The sequence below is a fragment of the Danio rerio genome, chromosome 4 (assembly GCF_052040795.2).
Source record: "Danio rerio strain M-AB ecotype USA chromosome 4, GRCz13ab, whole genome shotgun sequence".
NCBI lineage: Eukaryota > Metazoa > Chordata > Actinopteri > Cypriniformes > Danionidae > Danio > Danio rerio.
The window spans coordinates 77,645,001-77,664,587 of NC_141024.2; the positions used below are offsets into that span (position 1 = coordinate 77,645,001).

At 42.9% G+C, this 19,587-nt stretch overlaps 2 protein-coding genes, 1 long non-coding RNA gene and 3 other non-coding genes across 8 annotated transcripts in view; 4 read left to right on the forward strand and 2 right to left on the reverse strand.

Annotated features, from left to right (window-relative positions):
- Nucleotides 1-19,587, forward strand: part of znf1086 (zinc finger protein 1086) — an 893,143-nt gene that overhangs the window by 344,686 nt on the left and 528,870 nt on the right. The gene's annotated exons all lie outside the window — the stretch shown is intronic.
- Nucleotides 12,338-13,759, reverse strand: LOC148682914 (uncharacterized). 2 transcript variants are annotated; one of them, XR_015943176.1, is made up of 3 exons: nucleotides 13,672-13,759; nucleotides 13,446-13,569; nucleotides 12,338-12,766 (listed from the first exon to the last, which is right to left on the reverse strand). It is a non-coding gene; the product is annotated as an uncharacterized LOC148682914 (long non-coding RNA). The 2 variants fall into 2 exon arrangements; XR_015943175.1 differs by having other exon boundaries at nucleotides 12,338-13,357.
- trnak-cuu (transfer RNA lysine (anticodon CUU)) lies at nucleotides 14,154-14,226 on the forward strand. Its single transcript has one exon. It is a non-coding gene; the product is annotated as a tRNA-Lys (tRNA).
- On the forward strand, nucleotides 15,182-15,255 carry trnan-guu (transfer RNA asparagine (anticodon GUU)). Its single transcript has one exon. It is a non-coding gene; the product is annotated as a tRNA-Asn (tRNA).
- Nucleotides 16,034-16,107, forward strand: trnan-guu (transfer RNA asparagine (anticodon GUU)). The gene has a single exon. It is a non-coding gene; the product is annotated as a tRNA-Asn (tRNA).
- On the reverse strand, nucleotides 17,170-19,545 carry LOC148682918 (PWWP domain-containing DNA repair factor 3B-like). Its single transcript, XM_088650973.1, has 9 exons — nucleotides 19,472-19,545; nucleotides 19,320-19,370; nucleotides 19,200-19,244; nucleotides 18,927-18,991; nucleotides 17,984-18,182; nucleotides 17,644-17,832; nucleotides 17,464-17,552; nucleotides 17,316-17,376; nucleotides 17,170-17,232 (listed from the first exon to the last, which is right to left on the reverse strand). The coding sequence occupies exons 2-9, from the start codon at nucleotides 19,320-19,322 to the stop codon at nucleotides 17,218-17,220; spliced, it is 666 nt and encodes a 221-aa protein (XP_088507099.1). The 5' UTR covers nucleotides 19,323-19,370; nucleotides 19,472-19,545; the 3' UTR covers nucleotides 17,170-17,217.

A 19,587-nucleotide genomic window follows, 5' to 3' on the forward strand; every position in this document is an offset into this window, starting at 1 on the left:
CGGGTCAAACTTTTAATATGAGGATCCAACAAATTTACAATGTACATGATACCCTCACGTGAAAAACGATATCGCTCAAAAAGTATATGATCCTGCTGCGCTAAAGGATCATTTCTCTGTTTCAAGACGCGGTTAATTCTAAAAGCTCGTCGTATTATTAGCGCACCTTCCGCAACAGGTTGCTCTCTTAAGAACGGACAAGACATGACTGCAAATGCAACAGATTTCCTGAATCAGCTGCGCTTAAAAAGCCGCGATCTAATCCTGTTTACATGAAATAAGCCTGCTTCCGACCAGGTTTGAGTTGCCAGACCTGTTGCTATGACAACAACTCTCGGAAAACTTTTGAAGAACGAAATGATCCTGGATCGTGTCAAATCGTCAATATCCAAATCCAGCTAATTGAGTAATCCACGTACGAAGAACGGACCCCTGGTCCAGCATTAGCTAAAACATGATTCACCAATCAGATGATTCCTGACTCACTATAGATAACCAGAACACAAAGCTGCGGTCACACTAGACTTTGAGATTGTGAAATTCTGTCGTACGGTGCTGTTAAAAGGGGCGGGATCAAACAAGATTTTTAGAAATTAAAAAAGTGATCAATTGCTCCATGGTTTAAATTTCTGTCCAGATGCGATTTCGCAGGTCAGAGTTCACAAAGCTTGAACTTTGCACCTCAGCAACCTGCGAAACTTGACGCATGACCCTGTTTCTAGTCTGACGCATTCGCGTGCGTATGAATGTAAGTCTAAGGGAGGAAAAGCCCAGTGTGACCGTAGCTTAACTCAGTTATCCTTGTCTTGCAGAATCCCTCTCCCACCCTTACTCCCCCTCCTTTCTAGATTGGGCAACACGGCAGCCAATGATTAGCCAGTGGTTAGCACTGTTGCCTCACAGTAAGAATGTCTCAGGTTAAAGTCGCTGCTAACCAGTTGACTTTTTGTGCAGAGTTTGCTCATTCTCCCTGTGCTTGCGTGGATTTCCCCTGGTTTTCTCCCACAGTCCAAAAACACACAACCTAAGTAAACTGAACATTAAATTGGCACCATAGTCGAGCTCTTAGTAAACCTTATATCTCCCTTTAGCCGACCCTATATCTGTCATTAGAATAGAAAGAAGTCTGGGGAGTTCATCGAGATCTACCTGAGCTCACACTCCCCTCTCGTCCTGCTAACGGGAGGTAGCCCAGGGCTCGAGGATCTTATGAGCTTAGGTCTCTCCCAGGATAGCATGCCAAACAAGAGTGAACTCTTGAATGCATATCAAGTTACTGATAATGAAACCCTTTGAACACCTGAAAATGTAAACTCAACTAAAGAGGGGTGAAGATTTTGCCAGCTGTTTTGTAGTGTAGATCAGGGGTCACAGCCCAGTACCAGGTTGTGAGAGTTGCTATCGGGCTGCAAGAAGGCAAAATAATTCTGTATGTTGATAGATTGTATTGGCTTGTTTCATATGCAACAAGTATCTACTTCTGATAAGATGTGAACCAAATGACCTAGAGGAACTCAGGAGATGTGACCCAACCAAAGCAGTAGGGTAATATCCAGGGGGGTTTCATCCTTTGTTATAAATTAGTGTCTCACAGACTGTATTTTGGTTTAAGTTACTTGAAGACCGACAAGTTAACATCACTGCTGATGAACTGCACAATTAATTCTCTTCAATAAAGTCTTCTCCCTTTAAAAACTTTGGTCAGCTTACTTATTTGATGTATTAGAGTCATCTATACATTGGCGAGCCACCAAAGAACGGTTAAGCCAAATACAGCAAAAGCTGACAATGTGCTTCAACTTATTATGAACCGATCACCATATTTGTGCAGAGTTCCATACAATTCTTTCATGTTGTCACAACACAAATTAAGTTAACTTAACACTTTTAATAAATGTATGTGGACTGAACATTAAGTTGTCCCAATGAAATCTCAAGAGTTGTGTTATTTCAGAACATTTTAATTAAGTCGTTTGAACAAGTAAAAAAAAAAGTTTATTTTTCTGTTTAATGGAGATAAGATTTTTTCGGCACATTTTTAAACATAATAGTTTTAATAACTAATCTCTAATAACTGATTTATTTTATGTTTGCCATGATGACATTAAATTAGATAATTTATTGTATAAGGATGGTTTGTTCTGTAGACTATTGGGGAAAAAATAGCTTAAAGGGGCTAATGGTTTTGTCATTAAAATGGTTTAAGTATAAAGTTTAGAATAAAAAACAGCTTTTATTCGAGCTGAAACAAATAATACTTTCTCCAGAAGAAAAGAAAAAGAGGAGACTTTTTTAGCCTAATATGAGTTTATAAATCTTAAAGTCACACTTTAAAAGAAACTCCATACCACCAACTTTTTTAAAATAAGATTTGGGATTATATACTACATCTAATTTTTATGTTTTTATTAATTTATTTTTTTTAAATGTTCAAAAAATATGCAAACCAAGTAGGCATTACATGCATGAACAAGGAAGAAGTAATACAATTACAATAATAGGCAGACACAAAAATAGGAAAAAAATTGCGTATAGTAATGACAATTGTATTTACCGTAAAAAAAGTAAATAAATACAAATTAAATAATAATAAAACAAAAACACATATATTAGAAAAGTTTATGCAATAAATGTATACATACACACACACACACACACACAGTACTGTGCGCTGGTCAGTTGGCATTTCTGTGTGGAGTTTGCATGTTCTCCCAGTGTTCGCGTGGGTTTCCTCTGGGTGCTCTGGTTTTCCCCACAATCGAAAAAACGTGCGGTACAGGTGAATTGGGTAAGCTAAATTGTCTACTATATGAAAGAAAAAGAGAAAGGGGGTGTTTTAATAGGTTTAGATTTGGAGAAGGCTTTTGACAGGGTAGAGTATGATTTTTTATTTGCAGTTCTTAAGGAGTTTGGTTTTGGGGAAAATGTTAGAAAATGACAGAATGTCTTCAACCAACTAGATCAATAAGGCAAGGATGTCCATTGTCTGCTTTATTATACACACTGGAAGCTGAGCCACTGGGATTGGCAATAAAATCAGATAGAAGCATTAAAGGGATACAAATAGAAAACAATGACAACAGAGAAGCTGTGTATCAATACGCTGATGATACTACATCGTTGTGGATTTTAGAGCGATATTGTAAAGCATCAGGAGCTAAGGTTAATGTTGGAAAAAGTTTATGCATGAGGGTGGGAAGAGTAAAAGAAATAACACAACATATACCCTTTAAAGAAGAAAAGGAACATACAAAAATGTTGGGAATTTGGGTGGGATGGATTTTAATAAAGCAGATATTTTAAATTGGGAGAGAGTTTTAAATGAAATTGAGAAAAGACTGAGATTTTGGAAAGCTAAAATTTGACGATAAAAGAGAAAGTATTCATCTTAAATGCTTTAATGTTGTCAAAGGTCTGGTATGTGTTAAGTGTAACTGCGTTGCCTGAAGTATACTATGAAAAAATAAATGATGTAGTTTTAAAGTTTTTGTGGGGAAATGGAAGAGCCAAGATAGCTTATTATACTTTGATTGGGGAGGTAAAAGAAGGAGGTCTGGGACTTTTGGATAGTTTTTTAAAAATGAAAACATTAACAATTAAGATTATTCAAAGGTTTTTGGAAGGGAAAATGGGTGTGATTTGGAAAAGTGTGTTGGATTATTATTTGAAGAAATGTGGACATTTTAATATGGGATGTAATGTTTTATGGATGATGATGAAGAAACGGATGATAGCAGGTCTGCCAAAATATTATGTTGAGGTCTTAGAATCATGAGGGGGATTTTTAGAAAATGTGTTGATTATACCAAAAGCAAGGGCACAGATTCTAGAACAACCACTTTTACTGAATTAAACAATTTTAAGTGAAGGAAATGTTTTATATTTTAAGGAATGGTGGGACGGAGGATTAAGACAAGTTAAAGATGTATTATATGAAGTAATAAAAGGATTTGTACCATTAAAAGTAATTGTGGAGGATGGGTATAAAAGAGTTGTTAAAGCAAAATTACAAAGACAATGTCATGAGTTGAAAAAAGCAATACCAAAAGACTGCATTGAAATAATTGAAAAAAAAAAAAGTTGGGCGATGAAGGTGAATTACCAGAGACCTATTTTAAGAAGAAAAATGGAGAGATCAATGAGCTTATGTACAGTTAAGAGTTTTTACGCTATTTTTAGATAAAAGGCTTTTGTAAGACCTATAGCACTCAACTAATTAACAAAATTTTAATTATTTATTGAGACATATTCACATATTATTATAAATGAGTAAATAAATAAAATGAATAGTATAAACGAATAAAATGGGTATTAAACAAGATATAATGACCCAAAGGTTGGTGATTCGAGCCCACCCACTGACGAATTACGCACTTTGCTGCCTTGCAACTGCTAACATGTGCACTGGGCATATATCCTGGGCCACATTCTGTCCAGCATTACAAGATGAAATCAGGATTTAGTAGAACATTGTCACGGGTCGGGAAGGTATTACTGTAAACGGTGTCTAGCTCTTGAAACAGCTCGGCTAGCACAGTCGGTAGAGTATGAGACTCTCAATCTCAGGGTTGTGGGTTAGAGCCCCAAGTTGGGCATCTGTTACTTTTCTCTCTCTCTCCCAGCAAACTTACATTAGGGTTCATATAGCAGACCTTTTGAGACAAAAGTTCTGACTTTCTACCACTGTAGGTGATCTTTCACTAAGTCTCTGTGGTGCAATCGGTTAGCGCGTTCGGCTGTTAACTGAAAGCTTGGTGGTTGAAGCCCAGCCAGGGAAGAATTAGGCATTTTGCTGCCTTGCAACTGCTAACACGTGCACTGGACATAGATCCTGGGCCACATTCTGTCCAGCGTTACAAGATGAAATCAGGATTTAGCAGAAGATTGTCACAGGTAAGGAAGGTATTACTGTTAACAGTGTCTAGTTCCAGTGGGGACTCCTCATCCGCCTGGCTATCTCAGTCGGTAGAGCATGAGACTCTTAATGTCAGGGTCGTGGGTTCGAGCCCCACGTTGGGCGTTTCTGTTATTTTCTCTCTCTATCTCAGTGTGGCAGGAGGGAAGAGTAGGGATTAACAATTTATCCACAAAGCAAATCCGACTACGCCACCTGAGAGGTTTTCTCCCAGGAAATAGAAATTGGCTTAAACCTTACTCTTAGGCCACACAGGTTCAGTTCTCATATGGATAGGCAAGAGACGTGGGTATAGTATAAAAGTACAAAATTTATTTTCAGAATTTGTGGCAGATTAAAATGGTCACATTACATTCTCTGAACATTTTGCCAGCACCCCCCCTCCAACACAACTGCAGTAAAATAAAACAAAAAAAGAAAACAAATTTATAGAAGACAACAACAACGTTATTACAAAGTAAATATGAAAATGAAATTAACCGGGGAAATAAATTGAATAAACTAACTTACAGGGCTGAGGTCACACATGGGGGGGGGGGAAATCACCAGTGCTCCGTTATGTTCAAAAAGCACACTTCCACACACACACACACACACACACACACACACCACACTAGATCCACACACTCCACACTTCCCAAACCGTCCACAGCAAAAATGTCAAGTGCAGTGACACCACCACCACCTCAAGATCCTGCACCCATGGGACCTCAGTTCCTGCAAGGAAAATCAAAATCAATATACGGGATAAATTATACAGGAGTAAAACAAACAACAAACCACACACAAGAAAAGAAAAACCAAATACAGCTTCTGTAGTTTCGCTATAGAAAAGCAAGATTCACACAGAACACCAAACTCACTCTTTTGCACACCGAATCACACAACCAAACAGAACAAAAATCACAAATTATATAACAGTAGCAATAGGAGATAGTAGTAGCAGGTCGTAGTAACAACAGCAGTAAATAGAGCAGGTAACAGTTAGTCGTAGCAGTTAGCAGTAACTGCAACAGTAGAGTAGCAGCAGGCAGATAGTAGTAGCGGATAGCAGTAGCAGCTAGTAGTAACTGCAGCAGTAAATGTAGCAGCAGCAGATAGTAGTAACGGGTAGCAGTAGCAGCTAGTAGTAACTGCAGCAGTAAATGTAGCAGCAGCAGATAGTAGAAGCAGGCAGCAGTAGTAAACAACAGTAGTAGTTCTTTCCACTAGAGATCTCAGGATAGCAGAATCTTTCAAACACAACCGGAGTAATGTTACAGATGCTAAATCTTTATTTATAATCGCCCAGGACAGAGAGGGAGAATCCTACAAGAGATATGCAAAAACGGTTACTGTTTGCAAAATCACACGCTAGCATTCCCCTTTAATCTCTACATAAGAAACTTACCAAGCCGGGAGTAGTACACTCATGTATTACGAATTAGTCATCTCCATTTATGCTACAAGCGAGCTGAATGGGTGGCAGTCATTAACTCCATGGCAACCAACAGGAAAACCAACGAAAAACCAGGCTAAAAATGAAACCACGATGATTAATCCAAACGTTAATCGAAAGAGAGAGAGAGAGAGAGAGAGAGAGAGAGAGAGACACACACAACCGCTAACATACCTGAAGCAGATGTCAACAAACGCGGAACAAGAAAGGCGGGGCTGGAGGTGACACATCACCTAACACAGCCAACCGGCTCTAAAATAGGCAGCACTGGCCCCTGATTGGTTGTTATCAACATCAATCACTACCACTTATCCTATACACGGTCACAATCCACCCCAGGCTTCTGCACCGTCGCCCCGATGGTGAACTGAAAGAAAATGACAAGAAAAGATGTCTCCTAAACCCTTTAACTCCAAGGACGGAACCATACCTCAGCTGCACTACCAACTATACTAGAAACTGTACCTACACCAAGTGACCGTGGCAGATGATGTACATTAGAATGCTGTCCGGCCGTACTCCTTCCAGTCCTACGCACGGCACTCTCACCCCTCACCACCGGGCCTAATGGAGGGTTCATTACAGGCGGTAATTCAGCTGCCATCTCTGTATTGCCTCCTTCTCCTTCAGAGCCACCAGCATCCTGAAGGACAGAAGGGGGACTACCTTGAGATGCTTGCCCACTACTAACCTGTGGCGTTTCAGGCACTAAAACAAACAAGTCTCCCTCATCTGAATCCATCTCACGAGGCAGCACACGTTCCACTAATGGAACATCTGGCACTCTAGGGAGGGGGTCTCTACCAACCTGAGGTTTTAATAGGGATCGGTGCACATGCTTTATCTTACTTAGATCTGTAGTTGGCGCAATGGTGTACACTACACCTCCTTCCTTAGGTGCCTTCAGTATCTGGTACACCACTGAGCTCCAGAGGTCATGGATCTTATGTCTACCTCTCACACTACAGTCACGGAGATACACTTTCTGCCCCTCCCTTAGAGGCAAGTTATGCACCTGTAGGTCATGCCTAGCTTTTCGACGATCGGCTGCAGCCTCCAAACGCCCACGAGCACCCTCAAAAGCAACCTGCAGCCGATTCTGATGCTCTAAAACCCACCGGTGAACACTACCTGCTAATGGTTCTTCAATCCTACCAAGCAAAAAGTCAATTGGCAGTCTAGGCTCTTGCCCAAACATCAGAAAATAGGGGGATTCCCCCGTAGATTGGTGAGGTGTAGTGTTATAGGCAAAAAGGACCTGGGGGAGACAAGATGGCCAATCCCCTTTCCTAGACAACGGAAGGGTGCGCAAAAGATCATGTAATGTCCTATTAAAGCGCTCACACTGGCCGTTTCCTGCTGGATGGTATGGGGTTGTGCGTGACTTTTCAACCCCATATAAATGACACAGCTGCTGAATGAGGACAGACTCAAAATTACGGCCTTGGTCTGAATGGATACGACCTGGCACACCAAACTTACAGAACCATTCCGCCACCAGAACCTGGGCCACAGTCTCAGCTCGTTGGTCCCTAGTAGGTACAGCTAAGGTGTACTTGGAAAAGATGTCAGTAATAACCAAAACATTCTCTATGCCAGAGTGTGAAGGCTCCAACACTGTGAAGTCCAAAGCCACAATCTCGTTTGGCCTTGCAGCCAACAAACGTCCCATGAAGCTAACTGGGGTGGGCTGAACACCCTTGGCACACTGACACCTTTCACACTCCTGGCACCAACGGGCAATGTCCCCCGACATGCCCGGCCAGTAGCACCGCTGCCACACAAGCTGGGTGGTACGCTCTACCCCCTGGTGCCCGTGCTGTTGATGCAGCTGTGTCATTACCTCAGACTTCATGGCCAATGGCAGCAACACTTGAAGGACTTCTTCCCCACCGTCAGGGCGAAACACTCGCCGATAAAGCACTCCCTCAATCTCCCTCAGACGATCCCACTGTTTAAGTAAGATCACCGCAGACCTGGAGAGTTTCTTGCGCTCCTCTGCACTTGGTGGCAACTTCCGCCTCCAGAACACCAATAACTCTCCGATAACTGAATCAGCCTGCTGCTGGACACTGATATCATTCTCAGAAGAACATGGGAAGGATACAATTTGGTTTACTTGGGTCACCAACTGCCTGTGACTAGCTTGACATAATGCGGCTGGAACAACCAACCCAGGAAGCAGATCCTGAACCTCTGTCACAGAGGAATCCTGACGTGACAAAGCATCAGCGTTTCGATTAATCTTACCTGATCTATACTTGACCTCAAAGTCAAACACAGCTACCTGAGCGGCCCAACGCTGTTCCATGGCACCCAACTTGGCAGAGGTCAGGTAGCTAAGAGGATTATTATCAGTATAGACTACACACTTATGACCCAGAAGGTACTCCCTAAACTTCTCGGTCATGGCCCACTTGAGCGCAAGGAACTCCAGCTTCATTGAACTGTAGTTAGAGGTATTGCGCTCAGTGGGCCTAAGACCACGACTACCATAGGCTATGGGACGCACCTTACCCTGCTGCTCTTGAGAGAGGACTGCACCTAACCCCCTATAACTGGCGTCCACCTCCAAAATAAAGGGGAGTGAGAAGTCCGCATATGCGAGTACAGGGGCTGTGGTGAGTCTACACCTCAATTCCTCAAAGCTACTCTGGCACTCACTAGACCAGGCCTGTTCAAATTCTTTGGGGCCATGCTTGGACCTTTTTGGGGCTGCCAGTTCTGCCACCAGCCTGTGGAGGGGAGCCGCCAACCTCGCAAACCCCTCCACAAAGCGCCGATAGTAACTAGCAAACCCCAAAAATGACCGCAGCCCCGAAACACTATTAGGCTGAGGCCACTGTGAAACTGCCTCAATCTTCCCTGGATCTGTAGAGACCCCTTCTGAAGAGATCACATGACCCAGGTACTGTACCTTACGCTTAAAGAAAGCACATTTTGACAATTTTGCTTTCAGGCCCTCTCTGAGCAACCTGCTTAAGACAACCTCCATCCGGGCTAGATGCTGATCTACTGAACTGGAAAACACCACAATATCGTCCAAGTACAAAAGCAGAGACTGGCACTGTTGGTCTCCAAACAACCGTTCCATTAAACGCTGAAAGGTGCTAGGGGCATTACAAAGGCCAAACGGCATCCGGTTCCATTCAAATAGCCCGAATGGAGTACAAAAAGCAGTCTTCGGTTTATCTGCCTCACCTACAGGGACCTGATTATACCCGCTAGCAAGGTCCATGGTAGAAAACCAGCGTGCCCCCGCCAGCGAGTCTAAAGTCTCCTCAATGCGGGGTAAAGGAAAAGCATCCTTCCTTGTCTTAGCATTTAAACGACGGTAGTCTACACACATACGTAGGCTACCATCCTTCTTTTTAACCAAGACAATGGGTGACGCGTATGGACTACAACTTTCTCTTATTACTTGAGCCTCGAGCAGTTGATTTATGTGTGCTTTGACTACCTCGTATTCAGATGGAGGAATGCGTCTATAACGCTGCCTCACAGGTACGTCATCAGTCAAGGGAATCTCATGGGAAATGAGACTGGTACATCCCAAATCACCCTCATGTATAGAAAACACGGATGCATACTTCTCCAGTAGTTCCCTCACCTTCCCTTGTTCTTCCGCTGAAAGTACAGACAAATCAATTTCCCCAATTTGTTCTTGTACAGACTGGACAGCCTGTGCAACCTGTATACTCACCCTAGCTGAAACTACTGGAACTTCAGAGATCTCTGGGGGCAAGCTAACAACGTAAACCTGGTTAACAGTCCCCACAACTGTGCCGGCATACACCACTACATCTGCGGTGCTAACATTCACCACAGGCACGTAAGCAGTTCCATGGTCTACCTGGACCAGTGCAGGGGATGCCAACAAACCTGCTGGAAGACCAGATTCTGGTGGCTCAAACAAAACAGTGCCCCTGGAGTATTGGGTTGAACAGGTTACGGCAACCAATTTGATGGTGCCTCCGGGGATGCGGCACACCTGACGTCCTCGTACTTTAACTCTACTTCCCTGATCCGAATCTGGCTGAACTTCAATGAGGTGGCAGTGTTGTAAAGCCTGAAATACAGAAGTGGGAGCCTGTGACACAGCAGGTAGATCAAAAAGCTGAGCGCCATGCCGGCCAAAGAGCTCCCGATAGCAGCGGCCCAGGATATTCATTCCCAGAACCCCAGGAACCTGAGCACACATACTACCCGGAGGGTCTCTGACCACCAGCACGCCACAACCTGTAACCACCTGTCCACACAACTCCACATCTAGCTCCAGGTAGCCAATATATGGAATCGAAAGGCCATTCGCGGCCCGAAGCTGCAACCAATGGCATGACCTAAGTCGTTCCTGACCCCATGCCCCAAAATTTGACACAAAACAGCTCTCAGTAATGGTGGACACCATAGACCCAGTGTCCACCAAACACTGTACCTTGACCCCGCTCATATATACAATAAGTTGAGGACACGATGCCATAAAGCGAGACATAAAATCTACCTCAGCTGAAACATTTGAGCCTGTTCTTCTCCCGACCAAGCTGTGGCCCTGCAGCTCAGCGGGTATTAGTTTTCCGACGGTTGCCCAGACTGCACACCCCTTGTTGAAGCGGAATCAGCACGTGCTGGCGCGAAACGAGGAGGTCTCCGTTCCCCATCACATTCCCGGGCAAAATGACCAGGCTGCTGACACCGACGACAAATAACCTGATTAGACCGGGATAACTGAAGACGTGGTTGGAGGTTTTGAATTTGAGCCACATTTTGAGTCAACTGATTCAATTGCTGTTGTTGTTTTTTCAGCATTTCTCTCAATTCGCGCAATTCAGAACTTGCTAAATTACTACCTCCCGGAGGCTGATATCCCTGTACCCCATATTGGATGCCATAAGCAGATGGTACAGATTGGCTACGACCACGTGTTCCCCCAGGCATACCCTCCCGTTCCCAGCGCATTGCTTCACTACGAACGTCCAATAACCTAGCGGTTGGCTGGCGACGGACAAACTGTTTGAGTTCACGTCGAAGAGCACCATCACGAACGTGTTCAACAAATTGGTCGCGCAACAAAATATCTGCATTTGGCATCCCATGAGGCGACTGGCGCTTTACTTTTTCCAGGAGATTTAACAGGACTAGGGAAAACTCTAACAGGGTCTCCCCATCCTGTTGTTTCCTGGAAAAAAAGGACTCTTGAAGAGCTACATATGAACTAGTACAACCATATAATTCTCGCAAAGCCTGAAAAATTTTGTTTGGATCCTCCCTCTCATCCCTTGGCCGATATCGAATTTCATCCCTCGCCTCTCCCTCCAAATGATCAAACAGAAAAAATGCCTGATCAGAAGTAGAGAGATGGCGGAGTCTCATGCAAGTTTGAGCCTCCTCCACCCACTCTTCGATCATAATGCCAGATCTACCATTAAATTTTGGGCAATTTCGATCCCGTGGCACAAAAACAAATCGTTCCGCTGCTGAGGAACTAGGAACGGCAGGAAGAGGATCAACCACCGCCGGAATGGAAATATTAGAGGGACCAGGTTGTTCAACGGGCACTTGTTCGTGTCGCAATTTTTCATTGTCTGCCCTTAATTGGGCTACCAATTCTCGCAACTCACGTAATTCTTCATCCATAGTTACAAAACTACAAAATCACTCACCACTATGGGCTTGAAATCTACTCTCCACACTGAAACACCAATATGCCGCTGCCGCTATCTGCTCCTGCAGGAAAAAAACAAAACAAAAAAAAAAACAAGCCCCACACTACCAATACTCACGTCTATGCACTATACCATACGAGGGTCCTGCCGACTACGCCAGAATGTGGCAGGAGGGAAGAGTAGGGATTAACAATTTATCCACAAAGCAAATCCGACTACGCCACCTGAGAGGTTTTCTCCCAGGAAATAGAAATTGGCTTAAACCTTACTCTTAGGCCACACAGGTTCAGTTCTCATATGGATAGGCAAGAGACGTGGGTATAGTATAAAAGTACAAAATTTATTTTCAGAATTTGTGGCAGATTAAAATGGTCACATTACATTCTCTGAACATTTTGCCAGCACCCCCCCTCCAACACAACTGCAGTAAAATAAAACAAAAAAAGAAAACAAATTTATAGAAGACAACAACAACGTTATTACAAAGTAAATATGAAAATGAAATTAACCGGGGAAATAAATTGAATAAACTAACTTACAGGGCTGAGGTCACACATGGGGGGGGGGGGGAAATCACCAGTGCTCCGTTATGTTCAAAAAGCACACTTCCACACACACACACACACACACACACACACACACCACACTAGATCCACACACTCCACACTTCCCAAACCGTCCACAGCAAAAATGTCAAGTGCAGTGACACCACCACCACCTCAAGATCCTGCACCCATGGGACCTCAGTTCCTGCAAGGAAAATCAAAATCAATATACGGGATAAATTATACAGGAGTAAAACAAACAACAAACCACACACAAGAAAAGAAAAACCAAATACAGCTTCTGTAGTTTCGCTATAGAAAAGCAAGATTCACACAGAACACCAAACTCACTCTTTTGCACACCGAATCACACAACCAAACAGAACAAAAATCACAAATTATATAACAGTAGCAATAGGAGATAGTAGTAGCAGGTCGTAGTAACAACAGCAGTAAATAGAGCAGGTAACAGTTAGTCGTAGCAGTTAGCAGTAACTGCAACAGTAGAGTAGCAGCAGGCAGATAGTAGTAGCGGATAGCAGTAGCAGCTAGTAGTAACTGCAGCAGTAAATGTAGCAGCAGCAGATAGTAGTAACGGGTAGCAGTAGCAGCTAGTAGTAACTGCAGCAGTAAATGTAGCAGCAGCAGATAGTAGAAGCAGGCAGCAGTAGTAAACAACAGTAGTAGTTCTTTCCACTAGAGATCTCAGGATAGCAGAATCTTTCAAACACAACCGGAGTAATGTTACAGATGCTAAATCTTTATTTATAATCGCCCAGGACAGAGAGGGAGAATCCTACAAGAGATATGCACATGCAAAAACGGTTACTGTTTGCAAAATCACACGCTAGCATTCCCCTTTAATCTCTACATAAGAAACTTACCAAGCCGGGAGTAGTACACTCATGTATTACGAATTAGTCATCTCCATTTATGCTACAAGCGAGCTGAATGGGTGGCAGTCATTAACTCCATGGCAACCAACAGGAAAACCAACGAAAAACCAGGCTAAAAATGAAACCACGATGATTAATCCAAACGTTAATCGAAAGAGAGAGAGAGAGAGAGAGAGAGAGAGAGAGAGAGAGACACACACAACCGCTAACATACCTGAAACAGATGTCAACAAACGCGGAACAAGAAAGGCGGGGCTGGAGGTGACACATCACCTAACACAGCCAACCGGCTCTAAAATAGGCAGCACTGGCCCCTGATTGGTTGTTATCAACATCAATCACTACCACTTATCCTATACACGGTCACATCAGCAAACTTACATTAGCGTTCGTATAGCAGACCTTTTGAGACAAAGTTCCGCGTTTCTACCACTGTAGGTGACCTTTCACTAGGTTTCTGTGGCGCAATCGGTTAGCGCGTTCGGCTGTTAACTGAAAGGTTGGTGGTTCAAGCCCACCCAGGGATGGATCAAGCATTTTGCTGCCTTGTAACTGCTAACACGTGCACTGGACATAGATCCTGGGCCACATTCTGTCCAGCTTTACAAGATAAAATCAGGATTTAGCAGAACATTGTCACGGGTAGGGAAGGTATTACTGTACACGGTGTTTAGCTCTTAAATGTTTATCTCATCAGCCCGGCTAGCTCAGTCGGTAGAGCATGAGACTCTTAATCTCAGGGTCGTGGGTTCGAGCCCCACGTTGGGCGTTTCTGTTACTTTTCTCTCTCTCTCCCAGCAAACTTACATTAGGGTTCGTGTAGCAGACTTTGAGACAAAGTTCGGCGTTTCTACCACTGTAGTTGGCCTTCCACTAAGTCTCTGTGGCGCAATCGGTTAGCGCGTTCGGCTGTTAACTGAAAGGTTGGTGGTTAAAGCCCACCCAGGGACGAATTAGACATTTTGCTGCCTTGCAACTGCTAACACGTGCACTGGACATAGATCCTGGGCCACATTCTGTCCAGCGTTACAAGACGAAATCAGGATTTAGCAGAACATTGTCACGGGTAGGGAAGGTATTACTGTAAAGAGTGTTTAGCTCTTAAAAGTTCATCTCATCAGCCCGGCTAGCTCAGTTGGTAGAGCATGAGACTCTTAATGTCAGGGTCGTGGGTTCAAACCCCACGTTGGGTGTTCCTGTTGCTTTTCTCTCTCTCTCCCAGCAAACTTACATTAGGGTTCATGTAGCAGACTTTGAGACAAAGTTCGGCGTTTCTACCACTGTAGGTGACCTTTCACTAAGTCTCTGTGGCGCAATCGGTTAGCGCGTTCGGCTGTTAACTGAAAGGTTTGTGGTTCAAGCCCACCCAGGGACAAATTAGGCATTTTGCTGCCTTGCAACTGCTAACACGTGCACTGGACATAGATCCTGGGCCACATTCTGTTCAGCGTTACAAGATGAAATCAGGATATGCAGAAGATTATCATGGGTAGGGAAGGTATTACTGTAAACGGTTTCTGGTTCCTAAAAGAGCTTCTCATCAGCCCGGCTAGCTCAGTCGGTAGAACATGAGACTCTTACTCTCAGGGTCGTGGGTTCGAGCCCCACGTTGGGCGTTCCTGTTACTTTTCTCTCTCTCTCCCAGCAGACTTACATAAGGTTTAATCTAGCAGTCTTTGAGACAAAGTTACGCGTTTCTACCACTGTAGGTGACTTTTCATTAAGTCTCTGTGGCGCAATCGGTTAGCGCGTTCGGCTGTTAACTGAAAGGTTGGTGGTTCAAGCCCACCCAGGGACGAATTAGGCATTTTGCTGCCTTGCAACTGCTAACACGTGCACTGGACATAGATCCTGGGCCACATTCTGTCCAGCGTTACAAGATGAAATCAGGATTTAGCAGAATATTGTCACGGGTAGGGAAGGTATTACTGTTAACAGTGTCTAGTTCTAGTGGGGACTCCTCATCTGCCTGGCTAGCTCAGTCGGTAGAGCATGAGACACTTAATGTCAGGGTTGTGGGTTCGAGCCCCACGTTGGGCGTTTCTGTTACTTTTCTCTCTCTCTCTCAGCAAACTTACATTAGGGTTCATATAGCAGACCTTTTGAGACAAAGTTCCGCGTTTCTACCACTGTAGGTGACCTTTCACTAAGTCTCTGTGGCGCAATCAGTAAGCGCGTTAGGCTGTTAACTGAAAGGTTGGTGGTTGAAGCCCACCCAGGGACGAATTAGGCATTTTGCTGCCTTGCAACTGCTAACACGTGCACTGGACATAGATCCTGGGCCACATTCTGTCCAGCGTTACAAGATGAAATCAGGATTTAGCAGAAGATTGTCACGGGTAGGGAAGGTATTACTGTTAACAGTGTCTAGTTCTAGTGGGGACTTCTCATCCGCCTGGCAAGCTCAGTCGGTAGAGCATGAGACTTTTAATGTCAGGGTCGTGGGTTGGAGCCCCACATTGGGAGTTTCTGTTACTTTTCTCTCTCTCTCTCAGCAAACTTACATTAGGGTTCATATAGCAGACCTTTTGAGACAAAGTTACGCGTTTCTACCACTGTAGGTGACTTTTCACTAAGTCTCTGTGGCGCAATCGGTTAGCGCGTTCGGCTGTTAACTGAAAGGTTGGTGGTTCAAGCCCACCCAGGGACGAATTAGGCATTTTGCTGCCTTGCAACTGCTAACACGTGCACTGGACATAGATCCTGGGCCACATTCTGTCCAGCGTTACAAGATGAAATCAGGATTTAGCAGAAGATTGTCACGGGTAGGGAAGGTATTACTGTTAACAGTGTCTAGTTCTAGTGGGAACTCCTCATCCGCCTGGCTAGCTCAGTCGGTAGAGCATGAGACTCTTAATGTCAGGGTCGTGGGTTCAAGCCCCACGTTGGGCATTTCTGTTACTTTTCTCTCTCTCTCTCTGCAAACTTACATTAGGGTTCATATAGCAGACCATTTGAGACAAAGTTCCGCGTTTCTACCACTGTAGGTGACTTTTCACTAAGTCTCTGTGGCACAATCGGTTAGCGCGTTTGGCTGTAAACTGAAAGGTTGGTGGTTCAAGCCCACCCAGGGACGGATCAATCATTTTGCTGCCTTGCAACTGCTAACACGTGCACTGGACAAAGATCCTGGGCCACATTCTGTCCAGCGTTACAAGATGAAATCAGGATTTAGCAGAACATTGTCATGGGTAGGGAAGGTATCACTGTTAACAGTGTCTAGACAAAGTTCCGCGTTTCTACCATTGTAGGTGACCATTCCCTAAGTCTCTGTGGCAACATTATGAAGCTGCAGGCCCCGAGACCCAACCGCACGCTCAGACCAGCTCGCTCAGACCAGCACTTCCAGACCTATCGTTTTCTCAGACAGTGCCACCTGCTGTTGGAAAAATTGCCTAACCTGAATTCATTGATTTATAAATTGTAAATTACACTATTTTTCTACTATAAAATATTGCACTATGATTGAATACATTATTATATAAAATATTAAACATACTAAATTATGATTTAATGCATTAAGTCTGTTGTATTTTAATTAACTGTATTTGTAAATAGATATTGTTCAGTTACTTAAATATTTTCAGTCATTTATTGTTTTTGTTGTTGTTTTTTGTTTTTAAATCATTAAGGATTTATCAAACTCTTTAGTATTGAGTTGAGGGAATGAACATTATCTTATTATTCACAGAATAAATGATAGTACTCTGAGTAATTTTCTCACACCAAACTTTATTTTTTTATAAATTTTCATGAGGTCCTACAAGTCATCGAGCTGTAAAAAATGCAGAGAAAAATTGTGAAAAACAATACTTGGATTAATAATGTATTAATTACATATAAAATAAAATGCTTTACATTCTTGTTGGGGAGATTTTTCATTTCTCGAGCAATTCTTCTGTTAAATTCCTCAACTTCACTAAAAAAAATAAATAAATGCTGTTGTCAGAAATTGTGTTTAACATAAAAACTTAACAGCTTTTGTACAAAAAAAAAGTAAACATACCTTGCGTGATAAATGGGGCCCTGGAGGAAGACATCTTCAGCCTCCTGCCAAGACAAGCCTTGTAACTCGGAAATGCCATTAGTTATGGCCTGAACAAACATACAGATAAACCAATTAATAAAATAAAACACACACTTCAGAACATAAGCATGCTCATGTACATACATGTTTTGTGATTACCTCTGGGAGGAGACATCCACAAATGAACTCCACCTCATCATTGAAGGTCAGCTGTGTTTTGGTTTTATTAAGAATTCCTCTGATGTAGTCACAAATGATTGACTGGGACTGCTCATTCTCAATGTAGACAGGCACTTGAGAACGGGGTTTTAGTGGAAACCAATTTGACATTTTCCCACCGAGTATATCCTTTGGGCCATAGAAGGAAATTATATTTCATATGTAAATACACAAGTAATTAATTATATTTGGCAAATAATAGTTAAATTGTCACTTGACTATATTTAAGTCAACCATACTCAGAGTCTAGAGGAGTAATTTAAAGTAGAACCATCTATACCACCAAATGCTGCTCTGCTGATTTTGATGTGATAATCAAGTCCACTAATCTTTTGTCATTCCTTTCCCGATCTTGAACTGCTTGGACATGTGCCGGAAGATTGGATATGGTTTTTTGTTTCACCCTAAAAAGGAGCAGAATCTTTCCATCCAAGACACTTCTTGCCTCCTCAGTCCAGAAAGCAAATCTGTGCCCATAGCTTTTAATAACAAGACAAGACAAAATCCATAATTACTGTGTAACGAGGAGACTGACACGGAGGGATCCATTATGCAGTATTTATTAATCACAACTTCACTCAAACACACAATATGCACCGGAGTGCACACACACATCCACAGTAGTAGTATGGGTATCAAGACTGATGATGAACAGACACAGAGTGAGTTACCAGGCATGAGTGGAAGGGGGTGAGCAAGAACCAGGATCCGTTATGCAGGCTTGGGTCAAGGGCAGGCAGCAAGGATCAGAGTCCGTATAACAGGCGTGGTTCGTGGGCAGGCAGAGAGAGAGTCAGAGTCCGTATAACAAGCGTGGGTCGTGGGCAGGCAGAAGGCGAAGCAAAGTAAGAGACAGGCTGGAGTCGTGCTCAGGAGATCAGGCTGGAGATCATGCTCAGAAATGCTGGCCGGGGCTAAACAAGACTTCGCCCTGAACAAGTGTTTTGAGTGCGGCTTATAAGAGGTACGTGGGTCATTAGCCAGATTCCAATCAGGTGTATGCGCAATCGGTGTAGATGGATGACGTAATGCTAAAAGTCCGGAGATGGTGGCCTCTGCTGGCCAGCGAGGGGAGTTACTGGGACCGAGTCGGTGACATACTGGTCACCGGTAAGAGAGATTTTAAGTATGTTTTGTTATTCATGTTACAAGTTGTTGTATTGACACAATATAAATTTTTAATTTTACAGATTTACAAGAAAAATAAATAAATACTGACATACCCATCAATTTGAAATCGTTCCATGAGTAGAAGGCACCACCACTGACGGATGATAGGTATATCCATCTGAAAGAAAGACTGTTTAGTCTGACAGTTAACCAACATGTTTTTGTTAATACATGATGTTGGGTGTGCTTGCAATAACCATGCCCCTTTTTTTAAAAGATATGTTGCTTAGAAGAAAGAAAGATAATATACACTAAAATAGTTACATTTTAGCTATGATTAAAAAAAGCACCAACAAAATAAAGTTACATAAATAATAAAATAATACCTCCTGGAGTTGAAACCCAATGCCACACACCATTGAGAGGGTGTACTGAAAAGAGAGAAGCCACAGTCATTTACAATGTTTACAAAATCTTCAAATCAATTAACTCAATTTATATCTTACCATGAGTACAAAAACACCACAATCATTCCCTCTTGTCTGACGTGGCAAAGCCTAAAATAGGCAAAGCAAATTAATTTTATTTTAGAATAATGTACAAAAAATTTAATTGTTGTAAAAGCCAAATAATAATTTTTTTTAAGTTGATTCCTCACTGGAAAATCATATCCAGTCTTTTCAGACCATGTCCCATGATCCACTCGGTAAGCAATTTTCCTGTAAACAAAACATAGTAGTAATACTAACAATTAAAGCTCACCTCAACTCTAGA